Raw genomic sequence first — 19,055 nt, 5'->3', positions numbered from 1 at the left:
TGACTCGGTGGAATCTGCCCCCGGATTGGCAAGGGGTAAAGCCAGGCATGGCGCACACGGGGCTGAGCACACACTTGTAGTCGTCAAACACACAGCACTGAAGTCCCATTGAATCTCTCTTCGAATAAATTGCTTAAACACCTAATCCTAAATGCATATTTTAAGGACATTCTTAAAGTATAACCCGCCCCCCCCCCCCTCTCTCTCTCTCTTCCTTTATGAAGGTTCTACAAAGTAACTCTGCTTAACACTCCATGTTTGACTCAGCCTATCTGCAGATCCAGTCGCTCCCAATAAAACAGACAACACCTGGGCAGGCACACGTCCGTCCGACGCACCTGTGTCACATCCCGCACGTTTCCCAGTGGTCACCTCTGACGGAGGAAGCTCCACGCTTCCCTGCCGTTCGCCCCCCCCCCCGCCCCCCCGGCAGCCTGGCAGCAGGTGTTCCCTGGGTCGTACTGGAGGAAAGCACCTCCCGAGCTGCCGGCGGTAGCGCGAGGGCGCACCAGGAGGAAGTGGCGAACAAGAACATTCTCCTGGCCCTAGCCGGTTTGGCTCGGTGGATAGAGCGTCGGCCTGCGGACTGAAGGGTCCCAGGTTCGATTCCGGTCAAGGGCATGTACCTTGGTTGCGGGCACATCCCCAGTGGGAGGTGTGCAGGAGGCAGCTGATCGATGTTTCTCTCTCATTGATGTTTCCATCTCTCTATCCCTCTCCCTTCCTCTCTGTAAAAAATCAATAAAATATATTTAAAAAAAAAAAAAAAAAAGAACGTTCTCCTGGATGAATTAAAGGCGCTCACGCTCTGCGGTTTTGTCGTAAATCCGCCAGCCAGCCTGTGATTTTTATTTTTTTTATATATATTTACTGGCTCTTTGGCCTCACATTTAAATGATCCCATTGCTTTATTTTGTAACATGAGATATTTGGTGTAAAAGATGGACCAAGACTATACTTTGTTCCATCAAGAGACCCAGGCCGGGTCATTCTGGTCCTGCGAGGTTCGTGTGGGTGCCGCTGTGTCCTGTGGGCACGTGGGCGAGGTGGGGGCGCCGCTGGAGAAGCGGCCTGGCCATGATTGCTTTGGGCGGGGACTTCAGTCCACACCGGGGAACAGGGTTCCAGGTGGGCCTGCCTTAAACCGAGTCAAATAAACGTCGGCAGCCTTCTTCTCCCCCAGGACAGACATGTTGGACAGTTGGCTTCTTGGGTTCTTTGCTTTGGGGGGGGTGGGGGGACATTATCCTATATAATAAAGAGGTAATAATGCAAATTGACCATCACGCCCTCACACAAGATGGCTGGCAGGGGAGGGCAGTTGGGGGGAAACAGGCCAGCAGGGGAGGGCAGTTAGGGGCGACCAGGCTGATAGGGGAGCAGTTAGGTGTCGATCAGGCTGGCAGGCAGAAGTGGTTAGGGGCGATCAGACAGGCAGGCAGGTGAGCGGTTGGGAGCCAGCAGTCCCGGATTGTGAGAGGGATATCCGACTGCCGGTTTAGGCCCGATCAACAGGGATTGGGCCTAAACCGGCAGTCAGACATCCTCCGAGGGGTCCCAGATTGGAGAGGGTGCAGGCTGGGCTCAGGGGAACCCCCCTCCCAGTGCACAAATTTTGTGCACCAGGCCTCTAGTTAAAAAAATAAATCAATAATGGTCAACATTTTGCATGAAGCTTTTCTTTTATATATATATATATTTGGGTATTTGGGTCTCTTTCCCCCAATACATTTTCCAAAGCAGGATCCTCATGACGTGGGATTTAAGCACATGGTTCTTTCACACAAGCTGCCCAGTGGCTCCCAGCACGTCCATGGATTCACGTTCACATCAGCAATGAGCAGCGTTGCTGTTCTCTCCCAAACAGAGGGGCTTGTTTCTGACGATCAACGTGACTCACACGAAACCACGAAGCCGCGTGAGGGGGACGCATCGCGCAGACGCTCAGGTGCCCGCTGGTCGCTTTCCACACGCGCGAGTGGAGGAGGGAATGAAGGCCCGAGTGAGTGCCGTCTTCGGGGAACGGTCCGTTTCTAGAATGAAACCGGCTGAACTTCCGTGGCACGTGGTCCTTTTCTGCCGGTCACAGGGCCCGTCGATGTGACGGTAAACCCCTGTGGTTCCGAGCAGAGACGCTTACACGCGCATGTCCTTCCTCCTTGACGGTGGCCGCAGCCACGTGCCCCCCTCTGTGGCTGAGAAACCCCTGAGAGGTGCCCCCCCAAGTTCCCGCCGACGCCGCTCACCTGGCTGTCACGAGGGCACGACCAACAGCTGTGGCCCCCTAGCCCGCCGCCAGTCAGGTCGGCTGAAAGGTGGAGGGCCGGCCTGTCGCCAGGGAGCAGCGTCGGCCTCCCGGTGAGCCGGCGGGGAGCCCCCGTCGCCACCACAACCCTGCGCCTACGTCGCGGTGGCGCCCGCACGTAGGACCGGGCGTTGGGAAGCAGGTCGGGCGCTGTCCGCGTGCCTCGCAGCCAACCGTGCGCCAGGGTTCCAGCTCGAGGCCGAAAGCGAGCGGCCATGTCGGGCCCACCCAACGCTGTGGTTGGAAGCCAGTCGCTGGGGCTCCATCCGCGTTCCCGTGTGACTTCCCCTCTGCCGCGGAGTGTGGACGAGACACGGCGGGGAGCGGAGGGAAACCCCCACAGGATGAACCGGGGAGGGAGGGTGCTTGCCCGGCGCTGGCGTCTGAACTTGAGCCCTCTGCCCTGACCCTGAGGAGCAAGGGCAGGCGTCCGGTGATGCTGGGCGGGCGGTACCCGCGGGCAGCGGGCAGAGGCCTAGGAAGAGCAGCTCGGGTTTCGGAGGTGACCTCGAGGAAGTGCCGCCTGGGGACTGGCCTCGTCTGGGGACTGGCCTCGTCTCAGCCACCGGTTGCTGATGGGGGTGCCGCCTCTGCGGACCCGGGCGACCCCGGCTGGTCCTGGTCTCCCCTCCGAGGCCAGGGGCCCTGTGTCTTCGCTCTCAGAGGGGTTGTGGTTCAAAGCTCCCAGCTTCAAACGCGCGAACCCCTTCGTTCCGTTACGCTTGCCTGAACGTGTCCGTTAAAGAGCCGGGATTGTAAATAGGACGTCATTACCATCCTCTCTTTGCTTTGAAATGCAGACTGCTGAGTGGGTCTCCCCCTGATTGGAAATGTCTTCTCGTATGAAGTCACCTTCGCACACGGAGCTGAGGGCGCCCAGGCCGTGCCGGCCGGCCGGGGAGCGCACCGGTGCGGGCTGGGCTCCCGGGGAGCGGGCTAACAGCGGCGGTTGGTTTCTTCTTGGCTGTTTCTGATGTGTGTTTCCGTTTTGTTATTCACGAACTCGTTTCTCACCAGGGGTGGGCAAACTTTTTGACTCGAGGGCCACCATGGGTTCTTAAACTGGACCGGAGGGCCGGAACCAAAGCATGGATGGAGTGTTTGTGTGAACTGATATAAATTCAAAGTAAAGGAGCGGAGGGGAGAGCAAGAGAACCCTCCGCTCTTTCGGCTCCGCGGGCCGGATAGAACAGCCGAACGGGCCGGATCCGGCCCGCGGGCCGTAGTTTGCCCACGGCTGCATTAGACCGTGGGTTGAGTCTCCGCGGCATTCGCCTAGAAGACGGTCTTAAATCTCCCGCCTTGGGTTTCATGGACACGCTCGTCACGGACTCTCGCCGTGCCCCGCGGTGGCCGCACGCGTCGCCTGGCGTGCGTGGTGTTTGTAAATACCCTTTGGACACACAGGAGGCAGCGTGCTCTCTTTTGGCCAAGTTCACGATGCGGTTACTCAGTCGACGTTGTGATTACATCATTCGTGTGCGTTCTGATGTGCATTGTTTGACCTGCTGAGGTCCTTACCGACGGTCTCATCCAAAGGCTTTCCCAGAACCTTCCGTGTCCCCACGACTTGTGAACGCGTGTAAGCGCGTCCCTGCGCAGTAGGGGTGAGCTCTGCCTTCCGCGGACCTGCGCCTGGTAACGCTTACCCCTGTGCCGTCACGCCGGCCTCGGTCAGAATGAACACCCGAGTCGCCGGAGCACAGAGTCCGCTGGTGGTTGTGAATGCGGTGTTATTTCAGTCCCGCGCCTTCCTGGGCATTTCACGAGGTGCCTTTTATTTTTTTTTTTTTTCCCCAGTTTGCCAGGGCACCAGCAACAGGCTCACCCAGCTGGGCACGTTCGACGACCACTTCCTGAGCCTCCAGCGGATGCTCAACAACTGCCAGGTGGTCCTGGGGAACTTGGAGATCACCTACATGCAGAGGGGCTACGACCTGTCCTTCCTGAAGGTTGGTGCCAGGCGCTCGGGGCCTCGCGCACACGTAACAGGAGTAAAGAGAGGCAGGTGCAGGCCTGGGTGGAATTCTCCTGGGCGCGTGCTGGCTTCGGCCACGGCAGTTGCGGGTCCTAGAGAACATGAGGGGCGTGCCTCCTGAGGAGGCCCCTCTCCCAGCTGGTGCCAGGTCAGAGAAGGACGGCCCAGAGGAGCAGGCCGGCCGGCGCCCCGCGGTCAGCGTGGACACCGAGAGGTATCTTGTCGCTGTGGCTTCCGCCGTGGCACCCTGGTAACTGGCTCTTAATTTTAATTTTTTTTTATTTATTTTTTTTTTAGAAAAGTTTTTTTTTAAATATATATATTTTATTGATTTTTTACAGACGGGAAGGGAGAGGGATAGAGAGTTAGAAACATCAGCTGCCTCCTGCACACCCCCCACTAGGGATGTGCCCGCAACCAAGGTACATGCCCTTGACCGGAATCAAACCCGGGACCCTTGAGTCCGCAGGCCGATGCTCTATCCACTGAGCCAAACCAGTTAGGGCTGGCTCTTAATTTTTTTTTTAATATATTTTATTGATTTTTTTACAGAGAGGAAGGGAGAGGGATAGAGAGTTAGAAACATCGATGAGAGAGAAACATCGATGAGAGAGAAACATCGATCAGCTGCCTCCTGCACACCCCCCACTAGGGATGTGCCCGCAACCAAGGTACATGCCCTTGACCGGAATCGAACCTGGGACCCTTCAGTCCGCAGGCCGATGCTCTATCCACTGAGCCACACCGGGCAGGGCTGGCTCTTAATTTTTGAAAAGCCTTGCTTCGTAGCATCTGCCCATTGCCTGGGTGTACATACTCCCACCACGGTTGCTTTCCAGCCGCCAAGAGTTTAGCCGCCATTTCACAAGGGTCCCCCTATTTCTCAGTCGGCTCCCGAGAGCCAGCGGGAGCCAGCAGTTGAGCTTTGGATGTGATGGGCCTCCTTCTGGGTGTTGTTTTCTTCTTTCCACGAGAAAGCAGGCAGGATAGATGGAAGATAAATTAATAAATTAATAAATTAATAAAACCGTTCCCATCTTCACCTGAGCGTGTCGAAGGCCAAGGGAAGCCAGGCACCGTTTTGCTGAGCAATCAGGTTGCCCTTGACTGCCGCCAGCGGGCTCGGGGGGGGGGGGGGGCACGGCGTGGGAATGACTGCACCCCGTCACCTGCCACACCCTCCGCGTAGTCACCCACATGCTCTACGGCTGTCCCCACGCGTGTGCGTCGTTCAGAGAGGTGCCCTGCTTCCCTGGGCCCGTGTTGGCCCTCACGTACTTGAGCTCCTCGGAGGAGAAAGGCCAGCTTCACGCTTTGTCTCCTCAGACCATCCAGGAGGTGGCCGGCTACGTGCTCATCGCCCTCAACGTGGTGGAGAAGATCCCCCTGGAGAACCTGCAGATCATCCGGGGGAACGTGCTCTTCGAGAACACCCACGCCCTGTCCGTCCTGTCCAACTACGGCGGCAACAGGACCGGCCTGCAGGAGCTGCCCATGCGGAACCTGCAGGGTGAGAGGCGGCCCGCGGGCCCTGGGGCAGGAAGGGGACACAGCCCACCTAGCCCGTTCTTAATTTCATACAGGGAAGACTTTATCCGTCCAAACAAATGTGTGTGTTTAATCTTTGTTATTGAGAGTATTACAGATGTCTCCCCCGCCCCCATTGCCTCTCCCCACCTGGTCCTGCCCCACCCCAGACTTTTGCCACCCTATTGTCTGTGTCCATAGCTAAGGCCCATGTGCATATAATTTCTTTGGTTAATCTCTTCACACACACCTCCCCCCTTCCCTCTGAGATTCGTCAGGCTGTTCCATGCTTCCATGCCTCTGATTCTTTTATTCATCAGTTCACTTTGTTTATTAGATTTCTTGTTCGTTTATTTTGATTTTTAGATTCAGTTGTTGATAGATACGTATTTATTGCCATTTTATTGTTCAAATATTTATCTTCCTCCTTCTTCTTCTTCCTCTTCTTCTCTTTCTCTTCCTCCTCCTCCTCCTCCTCCTCCTCCTCCTCCTCCTCCTCCTCCTCCTTCTCCTTCTTCTTCTTTCTCCTCTTAAAGAATACCTTTCAGCATTTCATATAATACTGGTTTGGTGGTGATAAGCTCCTTTAGCTTTTTCTTGTCTGGGAAGCTCTTTATCTGACCTTCAATTCTAAATCATAGCTTTGCTGGGTAGAGTAATCTTGGTTGTAGATTCTTGCCATTTATCACTTTGAGTATTTCTTGCCACTCCCTTCTGGCCTGCATAGTTTCTGTTGAGAAATCAGCTGACAATTGTATGGGTGCTCCCTTGTAGGTAACTAACTGCTTTTCTCTTGTATCCCATGCCACTCATGGGCGAGATACAGCTGGTGGAGGTCACTGAAAAGGTGCTACACAGTGCCATGGGAAGGGGAGCTGTAAGCCAGGTTATCCCGTGCTCGCGGAAAAGCATCCGAGAGTTAGTGAGAAACGGTAAAGGCTCTGGGAGAAGGAGAGTGTGGCAGACTTTGTGCCTAGGGAGTGAATAAGCTGCCGGTCTTGTGACCTGGGCCTCAGGTGTAAGGGAATGCCTTAAAAATCAACGCCTAGTGCCTGGCTGGTGTGCACAGAGGTCAGAGCGTGGACCCACACACAGAGGGGTCACAGGTGTGATTCCCGGTCAAGGGAATGTACCTGGATTGTGGGTTCAATCCCCACCCCAGTCGGGATGTGTGCAGGAGGCAACCAATCAATGTGTCTCTCTCACATCAGTGTTTCTCTCTCTCTCTCTTTCTCTCTCCCCTCCCTCCCCTCTTCCACTCTCTCTAAAAATCAATGGAAAAAAAGTATCCTCGGAAGAGGATTAACAACAACAAAATCAGCGTGTATTTGAGACAGTTTTCTGGGTCACGTTGCCTAAGTCAAGCTGAGGAATGAAGGTGTTACAGGGGAAGATGAGTTTCTGTGGCTGGGTCACGCCCGAGGGTCCTCTGACAGGAAGCTGGAAGGTGATAGGCGATGGGAAGTTGATTTTTTTTAAACCTGAAGATAACAGTGATCGTGCCCTCACTCTGTGGCAGGGACATGAAATGTAGCCTTTACGGAACGACAGATCTAACCACTGAGCCACACGGACAGGGCCTCAACTCATTCTCCACCCGCTGCCATGGAATTCTGCGGGGAGTCTCCTTGGCTTGCTGGCGTCTGTCCAGCAGGATGCAGCGTGGAAAGAGCATCGGCTTGTGGACCAAACGGTCCCGGGTTCGATTCGGTCAAGGGCATGTACCTTGGTTGCAGGCTCCTCCCCAGCCCAGGCCCTGATCGGGGCACGTGCAGGAGGCAACCCCTCGATGTGTTTCTCTCACATCGGTGTTTCTCTCTGTCTTTCCTCTCCTCTCTCTTCCACTCTCCCTAAAAACCAGTGGAAAAATATCCTTGGATGAGGATTAAAAAAAAGAGAAAGAAATGTGTGCGCACTCCGCGCGCTCAGGTGCGTGTGGCTCAGCGGTCCTCTCTCCCGCAGAAATCCTGCAGGGCGCCGTGCGCTTCAACAACAACCCCGCCCTCTGCAACATGGAGACCATCCAGTGGCGCGACATCGTGGACAGCAGCTTCCTGAGCAACATGTCGCTGGACTTTCAGAGCCCGCACAGCACCTGTGAGTGTGCCGGGCGCGTGGGCCTCCGCCCTGGGCCGGGCAGGGCTGCGGGGCCGGGTGGGGACAGGGGAGGCCGGCTAAGGCGCAGCTCCCTTCGCCTTAAAGTGGCAGTTAGCCAAGGACGGGCCGTCGGGGAGGCTGCTCGGGCAGACGACACTGCAGGCGGGCGGTGAGCTCACCGGTCGGCAGTCTCCTCCGTCGCAGGAAGATGCCTTCAGCCCCGGCCGGTGTGGCTCAGTGGATAGAGCGCTGGCCTGCGGACTGAAGGGTCCTGGGTTCGATTCCGGTCAAGGGCACGTCCCTCGGTTGCAGGCTCCTCCCCAGCCCTGGTCCTTGCCAGGGCGCGTGCAGGAGGCAACCCATCGATGTGTCTCTCTCACATGGATGTCTCTCTCTGTCTTTCCCTCTCTCTCCCACTCGCTCTAAAAATCAAGGGGAAATATCCCCAGGTAAGGGTTAACAAAGAGAAAGAAAGAAAGATGCCTTTAAGTATTTTCAACATCAGTATTTTTCTTTCATAAACCTGCTGCGTGCTCCTCATAGAAACTTGAAAAATGAGGTAAAGTAGAGATAAAAGTGAAAATACCGTGAGAGTTCTACACCCACGATCACCCTTGACATTGATGTGTGTTCCTTTGGCTCTTTCTTTCCTCTGGTTCCCTCTCTCTCGGGCTCTCTGCCTCCGTCTGTCTGTCCGGGTCTCTCTGCCTCCATCTGTCTGTCCGGGTCTCTCTGCCTCAGTCTGTCTGTCCGGGTCTCTCTGCCTCCATCTGTCTGTCTGGGTCTCTCTGCCTCAGTCTGTCTGTCCGGGTCTCTCTGCCTCCGTCTGTCTGTCCGGGTCTCTCTGCCTCCATCTGTCTGTCTCTCTCGGGCTCTCTGCCTCCGTCTGTCTGTCTGGGTCTCGGCCTCCGTCTGTCTGACCGGGTCTCTTGGCCTCCGTCTGGCTGTCTCGGTCCCTCTCTCCTCCGTGTGCAGCCTGTGCGTTCAGGTGCAGCCTCGCCGTCTCTCCTGACTGTAAGCAGCACGTGCACCGCGTTCACGCCTCTGGGGGCGGCTGTGAAAACTCAGTCACAGGAGCGGGGTCCTGGGCCGGCGGTCACGTGGTGATCTGAGTTCTTCCAGAGACAAAGCTGCTGCTGACTGCGGGGGACATGGGCACCCTTGAGCCCTCGGCGGGGGCAGGGGCAGGGGGTGGGGGGGTTTGCAGGGACAGACGGCAGCAGGACCGACCTCCTATGACCAGAACCGGTGGGCAGCCTGCTCTCGCCCCAGCTGGAACGCGGGGTCCTCGGAGCCCTGGGTGCTGACCCACACCCGGCGCAGCTGACGGGAGCCGGCCTCTCGCTGGGGGTGTGCTTGGCCATCGCGGGTGAAAACCGCAGGCACTGACTGATCAGCTGGAAGGTTTCCAGCCTGTAGCGGGCAAGTGAGCAGCTGAGGGTGCAGATGTGAACAGAGCGATGCACCGTGGACACGTCGCCTGTGAGAGGACTCTGTGCGCCTCTCTGGCTAAGAGTCCGGAGCTTCTACTCACCAATCCAGCTCCCGGCAGCTGACCACCCGTCACTCACGGGGGCAGGGCGAGGCTGTAGCCAGCGCCTGCCGACCCCCACCCCCCACCCCGGTGGGGGGCCAGATGACCCTAACCTAGCGGGGAGCTGGGGCTTCTCCGGGCCTGAGCCGAGGGAAACGGGGCCCGGAGCTCACTGAGCCCAGGGTCTGGGGCCCGCGTGCGATGTCGGTGGCCACGGACGCCCCGTGCCCAAGGCTGGGGTGCGCATGGAGGCCGCGGCGGTCTTGTTTTCCTGTGAGTGGCCTGCGCACAGACCAGCCGCAGCGCATCGGGAGGCCGCTCCTCGCTGAGGTCAGGCCGCTGCTTTGCTCCGGCCCGGAAGGCGCCACCGCTCTCTTCTCACCGCTCCCCCGGCTGAAACGGCGTTTAACTCCCACGTTTGTGTCGCAGGCCGGACGTGCGACCCGAGCTGCCCCAACGGAAGCTGCTGGGCTGCGGGCAAGGAGAACTGCCAGCAACGTGAGTCCCGAGCGAGCGGAGGGTCGGCCCGTGTGCGGCCGCCGCCTCCCCGACGGGTGTGCAGGTCCCAGAGTCCCTGGTGCATTTTTAATAACGCCTCTGGCAGTGCTGATACGCTTTCATTGAGCTCAGAGAGGGAGGGAGAGGGAGAGGGAGAAACATCCGTGATGAGAGAGCATCACGGACCGGCTGCCTCCTGCACGCCCCGCACTGGACATCGAGCCCGCAACCCGGGCCTGTGCCCTGACCGGGAATCGAACCCTGACCTCCCGGTGCACGGGTTGGTATTCAACCCCTGAGCCCACCGGCCGGGCCTAAAAGTCACTCTTGGTCGAAAGGCCAGGCGGGAGCAGCCCCGGGAACGCCCGCGCTGCCAGCCTCCGGCGGGGAATCCGGTGCCGCCGGCTACTGTGGGCACGGGAGCCCGGCGGCCACGAGCCAAAGTCAGCCGCGGGCGCCAGTCATCCCCGGAGCCGTGCCCGTGGAGCTTCCTGGGCACCGGAGGTTGCTCGGCCCGCCCCCACCCCCCACCTCACCCCCCCCCCCCCGGCTCTGGGACCACCTGCCGAGAAGTCCAAGCGACGCTTTCAGGGGGGTTTCTGGGGGACCGAGTGTAGGAGCGCCGGCGGCCAGGGACTGGGGACCTTTCGCCTACCAGCTGGCCGTCCATCCATAACGGAGCATCTGACCGTCACGTGACTCTTACGTGTTCCAGCCACGGCTCCCTGGCTGTCCTTTGGGTCGTTTCTATGTGCTCTCCCACCGCCGGGAGCCCCGTCCTAACGGGCAGCTAATGGCTGGCTTAGCGGGTCTGGAGGACTGGGCTTTACCTGGTCAGTCCTCCTGGGTGAGTACAGCCCACAGGAGGCCCTGGCTGGAGTAGCTCAGTGGATAGAGCTTCAGTCCGTGCACTGAAGGGTCCTGGGTTCGATTCCAGTCAAGGGCACGTCGTACCTCCGTTGCAGGCTCGCTCCCAGCCGTGGTCAGGGGCGTGCAGAGGGCCACCAATCGCTGTGTCTCTCTCACATCGATGTTTCTCTGTCTCTCCACTCGCTCTAAAAGGCAGTGGGAAACTCTCCTGGGTGAGGAGTAACAGAAAATAGTAAGGGAGATCGGGGCGCGTCAGAACGGTCACGACTGGATTTAGTCTGGCAGGACGGGAGAGCCTGCGAGCTGGAACTAGGCCCCTCCCTGATCACACCCCCCCCCCCCGTGTGCCAGTGCTCCGGGGTCCCTGGGAGGCAACACCCCCACCTCACCACCATGTGCCAGTGCTCCGGGGTCGCTGGGAGGCGACCCCCCCCCCACCACACCCCCATGTTGGGAGTGCTCCGGGGGTCCCTGGGAGGCAACACCCCCAACTCACCCCCATGTGGGAGTGCTCCGGGGTCCCTGGGTGGTGACCCCCCCCACCTCACCCCCATGTGCGAGTGCTCCGGGGGGGGTCCCTGGCAGGCGACACCCCCACCTCACCCCCATGTGCGAGTGCTCCGGGGTCCCTGGGAGGCGACCCCCCCACCTCACCCCCATGTGCGAGTGCTCCGGGGGGGGGGGTCCCTGGGAGGCAACACCCCCACCTCACCCCCATGTGGGAGTGCTCCGGGGTCCCTGGGAGGCGACACCCCCCCCCCCCCCGGCTCACCATGGCCTGTGCTCCTTCTCAGTGACCAAGACCATCTGCGCCCAGCAGTGCTCCGGCCGCTGCCGGGGCAAGTCCCCGAGCGACTGCTGCCACAACCAGTGTGCCGCCGGCTGCACGGGGCCCCGCGAGAGTGACTGCCTGGTAAGTAAGACCCCCGCCCTCCCGCCCCCGGGGTCCTGCCGCGGCTGCCGGGCACGGCCCCCGCCCAGCCCCCCACCCAGCACCCGTGGGCGCGTCCGTGGCTGCGGAGTGCGGAGGACCGTCTGGGGTAGTGGGCGGGGTAGTGGGCAGGACGCCGCCCTTCCCAGGACCAGGGCCTCTGTCAGCGTCCTGCCTCCCGCTCCCTCGGGACCTTGGGCAGCTGCTGTGACCCCTGCGCTCCGGCTCCTCGTCGGACGGCGGTGGATGAAGAGCGCCTCTCTGCTAACTGGCCCACATGACCTAGAGCAGTGGTCGGCAAACTCATTAGCCAGCAGAGCCAAATATCAACAGGACAATGATGGAAATTCCTTTTGAGAGCCAAATTTGTTAAACTTAAACTTCTTCTAACGCCACTTCTTCAAAATAGACTCGCCCAGGCCGTGGTATTTTGTGGAAGAGCCACACTCAAGGGGCCAAAGAGCCGCATGTGGCTCGCGAGTCGCGGTTTGCCGACCACGGACCTAGAGCGTGCGGCGTGCGTGCTCGGCCCCGGGCGTGGACGGAGCACCGGATGCTGAACGCGTGTTATTTACCGCTGAGGGGAGTGAGCCGCAGACTCGGAGTGGCCTGAGGGCCCCCAGGGCTCTGCTCCTCCCCCCACGGCTCAGAGGTTGCCCGCACCCCCACGCAGGGGGTCTTGGGGTGCTCACGTCTGTCCCTGGGACTGCAGGAAGCTCTAGCGAAATCCGTGCTGCCCAGGGGGGTGAGGGGGCCCGTGCAGCTGCCCCCGATGGTGAGCACCTCAGAAGTCCTGAGACCCGGGGTGGCCGGTGTGAGCCCCGCAGTCGGCGACGGTGCGCGGGGCTTCGAGGCAGCGCCCTGTTTGGCCTGGTCCTTGCAGGCAGCACGCTTTCCAGGCGAGGGCCCCTGCCGCGGGCAGCACCCCCTGAACCGCACCCCCCAGTGCCCTCTGTGAAGGCAGCGGTGTGAATGGAGTGTGAGCAGAACACCCTCGTGGTTCCCGCCCTGTGTGCCAGCTCTTCGTCGTTCCGTCCATTGATGGAGAGAGAGATGTGTTTTCCTCTCGCCACAGTTCGTACAGGGTCCTAGTCGGGGCGTGTGCTGAAGAAAAGCCATGCTTCTAGAAAGGTCTTTCCGGCTGTGCCGCCAGCACGCGGCTGGATCGTCCTGCTCTAATCGAGCTCCTGGACAGAACTCGAGGCTTCTGCCAGAACCCAAATGGTCCCTGCTCAGCTCACCTGCGCAGGTCGGCAGAAATGAAAGGTTTCAAAGTGAGAGGCAACGAGAGAGAGAGAGAGAGAGAGAGAGAGAGAGAGAGAGAGAGGGAGAGAGAGATTTGGGAAGCACTGATTCAGGCAGGAGCCCAAACAGTGTCCCAGGAGAGCAGGCCATGGGTTTTACGAGAAGGAAAACAGCTACATCCGAGCAGGAGGGCTTCTATTGGCTAACATAGTGACACAAACTCGAAACAATGTTTCTAATTGTCACTTCTACTTCCTCATTGTCTCCGCTCACAGCGCTCTGAGAAACAATGTTGCTTTAGGTCAGCCGTGGGCAAACTACGGCCGGATCCGGCCCGTTCGGCTGTTCTATCCGGCCCGCAGAGCCGAAAGAGCGGAGGGTTCTCTTGCTCTCCCCTCCGCTCCTTTACTTTGAATTTATATTAGTTCACACAAACACTCCATCCATGCCTTTGTTCCGGCCCTCCGGTCCAGTTTAAGAACCCATGGTGGCCCTCGAGTCAAAAAGTTTGCCCACCCCTGCTTTAGGCCCAAAGGCTGTTGCGCCCATTTAACATTTCCGAGGTCCGGTCCGAGGTCCGGTCTGAGGTCCGAGGTTCAGGACAGCGAGGCGGCTGCTCCGGGAGGCAGCTCCGGCCCCATTTCACCCGATTCCCGTCTTCATTGCTCCCCGCGCAGGTCTGCCGCCGGTTCCGGGACGGCGCCACCTGCAAGGACACCTGCCCGCCGCTCATGCTGTACAACCCCACCACCTACCAGATGGACGTCAACCCGGACGGCAAATACAGCTTCGGCGCCACCTGCGTGAAGAAATGTCCCCGTGAGTCCTCGCCCGCGACGCCCTTTCCGTTCAGCATCAGTTTCCCCTGGGCCTCCTACGGGAACCCCGAGTCCCCAGCTCAGGCAGTCCCTGGTCGGGGTGTGCCTCATGGTCAGGCATGTGACCAGGGCCCATCCAAATGCAGGTGATGGGGTAGGTCGCTGCCGCGGGTGACGGGGTAGGTCGCTGCCGCAGGTGACGGGGTAGGTCACAGCCGCAGGTGACGGGGTAGGTCGCTGCCACAGGTGACGGGGTAGGTCACAGCTGCAGGTGACCCACAGGTGACGGGGTAGGTCGCTGCCGCAGGTGACGGGGTAGGTCACAGCCGCAGGTGACCCACAGGTGACGGGGTAGGTCACAGCCGCAGGTGACCCACAGGTGACGGGGTAGGTCGCTGCCACAGGTGACGGGGTAGGTCACAGCTGCAGGTGACGGGGTAGGTCACAGCCGCAGGTGACGGGGTAGGTCACAGCCGCAGGTGACGGGGTAGGTCACAGCCGCAGGTGACGGGGTAGGTCACAGCCACAGGTGACAGGGTAGGTCGCAGCCACAGGTGACAGGCAGCACCTGGAACAGGTCCAGGGTGGGCAGCGGTCTGGTGGCCTAAACCCGCAGCCACCGGGCCGTTTTGCTGTTCGGCCCCTGCGCCCAGGAGGTCGGTGTGCAATAGGCCCACGGCGGGGGGGGGGGGGGGGAGGGGGGGGGGAGGGTCAGAACCTGCCTATGCTCCGTGGGGAGAGCGGCGGCTGGGCCCTGGGGAGGACGGTGGTGTGTGTTTCGTTGCCATCGCTGGGTTTTGCTCATTTGCAAAGGCAGCGGCCGGTGGCTGCAGCGTCTCCGGGAGTGGTGACATCAGCCCCGGCCGCATAGAGAAAGCACAGGGCTGTCTAACGCGCTTAGGACAGGACAGGACCGACCTTGACTTCTCAGAGGGGAGGCGGTGAGGAGAAGGTCTAAAGCAGCGGCAGAGGGAGAGCGCTCTGCAGGGGGCGGCGGTGCAAGTGTTTACCTTCTGGGCAGAAGAAAACGACCCGGGGAGGGTGCTGGCCGTGGTCAGGGAACGGCGACGAGGAGGACGTGTTCGTCCCGATGGGACAGGCACGGTCCTGAGAGCGGGCTGACGAGGGGTGACAATCCAGAGGACGCACACGGAGCCCAGGATGCAGCAGACGCGCCCCAGGGAGATGGTCGATGCCAGGAAGCGTGGGAGTCTGCCTGGGGCCCGCAGGCGGAGGGTCCTGGAGAGAATTGATGTCTGTGTGGCTACGCACCCCATAAAGCAGTGAGGGCGGGGGGGGGGGAGGAGAGGACAGAGGTGCCTGGCCGGCTGCCCGAGGCCCCTCCAGGCACAGGGGCCGCCAGGCAGGCCACAGCCCGGAGGGCACCCGGCCTCGGGGCAGCGCATTGAAGGGAGAGGAGTCCTTGTTCAGGAACGCATATTTTTTTAAATATATTTTTCTTGATGTCAGAGAGGAAGGGAGAGGGAGAGAGGGACAGAAACATCCATGAGGAGAGAGAATCACGGATCGGCTGCCTCCTGCACGCCCCCTATTGGGGATGGAGCCCACAACCCGGGCATGGGCCCTGATGGGGAATCGAACCCTGACCTGATTCCTAGGTCCGCGCTCAACCTCTGAGCCACGCCAGCTGGGCTCACATAGTTTCAATAAAGATTCAAGCTTCGCCCTAAACGGTTTGGCTCAGTGGATAGAGCGTCAGCCTGCGGACTGAAGGGTCCCAGGTTCGATTCCGGCCAAGGGCATGTACCTTGGTTGAGGGCACATCCCCAGTGGGGGGTGTGCAGGAGGCAGCTGATCGATGTCTCTCTCTCATCGATGTTTCTAATTCTCTCTCCCTCTCCCTTCCTCTCTGTAAAAAATCAATAAAATATATTTAAAAAAAAAAAAAAAGATTCAAGCTTCGATCATAAGTCCTGGCGGTAAAACCTAAAAAAGGAAAGAAAAGAGCGGAAGAGTGCTCTGAGGCGGGCGGGGGAGGGGCGGGGGGGTGTTGCTCCCGCACGCCCGCTGCCTGGGATGAGGGTCTGTTTGCCATCCGGTCCCGGAAGCGATGGGAGCTCTTGAGCGCGATCCCTGTTCAAGCTGCAGCCTGCCCTTCTTTGTCCTTAAAATAAACAACACGAGAGGGTGACGGGCCCTTTCATCGGCCGCGATTCGAGAGGACAGGACCCCAGAGACACCTGGCGCCGCGTTCACACCTGCCTCTCCCCCCCCCCCACCCCCGCAGGGAACTACGTGGTGACCGACCACGGCTCCTGCGTGCGGGCCTGCAGCTCCGACAGCCGCGAGGTGGAGGAAGACGGCGTCCGCAAGTGCAAGAAGTGCGAAGGGCCGTGTCGCAAAGGTGGGCGCCCGCGTGGACGCCGTGTGGGGACACGGCGTCCCCGGTCCTGGGCTGGTGCTCCGGCCCCGCCAGGCTCCTGGCGGCCCTGGGAGAGATCCCAGTGCCTTTCTCCTCTCTCCCCGCTCAGCAGGCCCTTCCTTCCTTCATCCCGTGCCCTGTCCCTGGAGCACCCTCCAGGCCAGTCTGACCCTGCCGGCCCCCTCCTTGATCTTTTATTCTGTCCATGTCCACGCAACCCCCCCCCCCCGCCCCCGAAACAGTGCGATCATTGGGCCCTGCACACTAATGCACTGATCTTTTATTAGTTTTTAAATGGATTCCAGAGAGGAAGGGAGAGAGAGAGAGAAGCATCCTTGATGAGAGAGAATCATGGATCGGCTGCCTCCTGCACACCCCACACTGGGGATGGAGCCCGCAACCCGGGCCGGTGCCCTGACCGGGGATCGAACCGTGACCTCCTGGTTTCATAGGTGGATGCTCGACCACTGAGCCACACCGGCTGGACTGCATCTCACTTTTTGATTAAAAATGACATGTGCGTGTTTTCACTAAGACGGGAGACAAGGCCACGGCCGTGCAGGGTGGTAGGAAGGTGGGAGGTGTGGTCAGGGTACCAGTAGGAGCCCCACACAGGTTGGCACTGACGAAGGAGGGCGGGGACCCCCCTGCCGTTAGTCCCTGGTCCCCGTGGGAGACAACGAGGAGGGGACACCCTCCAGTGAGAACAGCGGCCGCGTGGCCTTCTCTGACCTCTGTCCCTGGGACCCGCCGCGGCTCCGGGGCCTCCACCCGTGTTTGTGGAGTGAATGAGCGATGGTCGGGCAGTGACAGCCTCACGGCTTCGTTCCCGCCTCGCCCCTCCACCTGGGCCCCCCGCCCTGCTCAGGTGCTCAGGCATGAACGGGGTTACGTGTCCCTCTCTCCACAGTGTGTAACGGGATAGGGATCGGGGAGTTTAAAGACACCCTGTCCATCAACGCCACCAACATCAGGCACTTCCGCAACTGCACCACCATCAGCGGGGACCTGCACATCCTGCCCGTGGCCTTCAAGGGGTGAGTTGGGGGCGGGGGGCCGCCTTCAAGGGGTGAGTCAGGGACGGGGGGCCACCTTCAAGGGGTGAGTCAGGGACGGGGGGCCGCCTTCAAGGGGTGAGTCCCGGGCGGGGGGTCTCTGAGGGGTGAGTCCCGAGGGGGTAGGGGGTATCGCCTCTGAGGAGTGATTGGGGGGGCCTTCAAGGGGTGAGTCGGGGGTGGGGGTCTGCCTTCAAGGGGTGAGTCCCGGGGAGGGGCTGCCTCTGAGGGGTGAGTCGGGGGGGTCCTCTGAGGGGTGAGTCCCAGGGGGGTGGGGGGTATGGCCTCTGAGGGGTGACTGGGAGGGGGCCTCTGAGGGGTGAGTCAGGGGTGCCTCTGAGGGGTGAGTACCAGGGGTGTGGGGGGTATTGCCTCTGAGGGGTGAGTCCCGGGGGGAGCCGCTGGCCGTAGCCCCACTCCCGCCACAGGCAGCAAGCAGCGAGGAGTGACCTTTGTCCACCTCGTTTCAGGGACTCCTTCACCCACACGCCGCCGCTGGACCCGAGGGAGCTGGACATCCTGAAAACCGTGAAGGAGATAACAGGTGGGGCCGCACCCAGAGGCAGCGGGGGGCGGGGGAGGCCGCGGGGACTGGGGAGAGGCAGGCGCGCCTAGGCGGGCACCGCACGTGGGTGCAGCTCTGGGAGGACGGGAGGAGGGATCGGATCCAGCGCCCCGTGTCCTGCTCACGCCGCGGCTGAGCGCCCTGTCCTAGCGTCTGGGCCAGGAAGGCATTCTGAGCGCGCCTGCCCCCGCCCGCAGGGTTCCTGCTGATCCAGGCCTGGCCGGAGAACAGGACGGACCTGCACGCCTTCGAGAACCTGGAGATCATCCGGGGCAGGACCAAGCAGCAGTGAGTGCCGAGCCCGCAGGCCCGTGTGTGTTTGAAATAAGATGCGCGAAAGCATTGCCCTGGCCGTGCCCTGCACCCAGTCTCCTGGGCTGGCATGGAGCGGACGCTGTGCTGGTGCTGGTGCGCCGGGCCGGGCAGCGGAAGGACACCTTATTCAGGGCTCGCCGGCTGCTGCACGAACGCTTTCTCTGTCTCCTGTGTGAGCCGGGCTTCAGCCTGCCTACGCTGTTCATCCTCGCTGAGTGATGATGTTTCCTTTGATTTTTTTTTAAAGAGAGTGGAAGGGAAGGGGAGAGAGAGAGAGAGAGAGAGAGAGAGAGAGAGAGAGAGAAACATGAATGTGAGAGAGACACATCAACTGGCTACCTCTCATGCGTCCCCACCTGGTCCAGCGGTGGGACTACAACCTAGGCATGCGCCTTTGACCGGGAATCGAACCCATGACCCTTCGGTGCATGGGCCCATGCTCTAAGCCAGCCGTGGGCAAACTACGGCCCGCGGGCCGGACCCGGCTGTTCTATCCGGTTCTCTTGCTCTCCCCTCTGCTCCTTTACTTTGAATTTATATCAGTTCACACAAACACTCCATCCATGCTTTTGTTCCGGCCCTCCGGTCCAGTTTAAGAACCCATGGTGGCCCTCGAGTCAAAAAGTTTGCCCACCCCTGCTCTAAGCAGTGGGCATGCCAGCCAGGGCCCACCTTGCATTTGGTTGCCATGTCTCCTTAGTCCCTGCACGGTGTCGGTCACAGTCCCCGTCTCTCCTTACCGGTCACGGCCTTGGCACGCTGGAGAGGGACGCGCAGGCTGTGTGTAGAGGGCTGGCGTGTTCTCGTGATGGGAGAGACACGGGATGTAGCGTGCAGCACAGGGAACCTAGTGTGTTGTGGGAACGGTGGGTGGTGCCAGGCGGGTGCTGCAAATACCGGGGAGCGCTGTCATACGGTATGTGATTATCTAACC

General features: G+C 60.2%; 1 protein-coding gene across 2 annotated transcripts in view; it reads left to right on the top strand.

Moving 5' to 3' along the window:
- EGFR (epidermal growth factor receptor) overlaps window positions 1-19,055 on the top strand; it is a 133,335-nt gene that overhangs the window by 78,504 nt on the left and 35,776 nt on the right. For both annotated transcript variants that reach the window (XM_080663943.1, XM_080663944.1), the window contains exons 2-11: window positions 4,106-4,257; window positions 5,610-5,793; window positions 7,773-7,907; window positions 9,871-9,939; window positions 11,604-11,722; window positions 13,663-13,804; window positions 16,052-16,168; window positions 17,097-17,223; window positions 17,712-17,785; window positions 18,004-18,094. In XM_080663943.1, coding sequence (XP_080520069.1) covers window positions 4,106-4,257; window positions 5,610-5,793; window positions 7,773-7,907; window positions 9,871-9,939; window positions 11,604-11,722; window positions 13,663-13,804; window positions 16,052-16,168; window positions 17,097-17,223; window positions 17,712-17,785; window positions 18,004-18,094 — 1,210 coding nt within the window. The remainder of the gene's footprint in view (window positions 1-4,105; window positions 4,258-5,609; window positions 5,794-7,772; window positions 7,908-9,870; window positions 9,940-11,603; window positions 11,723-13,662; window positions 13,805-16,051; window positions 16,169-17,096; window positions 17,224-17,711; window positions 17,786-18,003; window positions 18,095-19,055) is intronic.

The sequence above is a fragment of the Plecotus auritus genome (assembly GCF_963455305.1).
Source record: "Plecotus auritus genome assembly, chromosome: 4".
NCBI classification, from domain to species: domain Eukaryota; kingdom Metazoa; phylum Chordata; class Mammalia; order Chiroptera; family Vespertilionidae; genus Plecotus; species Plecotus auritus.
The sequence above is the reverse complement of the archived record's forward strand: the minus strand, read 5'-3'. Positions and strand labels throughout refer to the sequence as shown.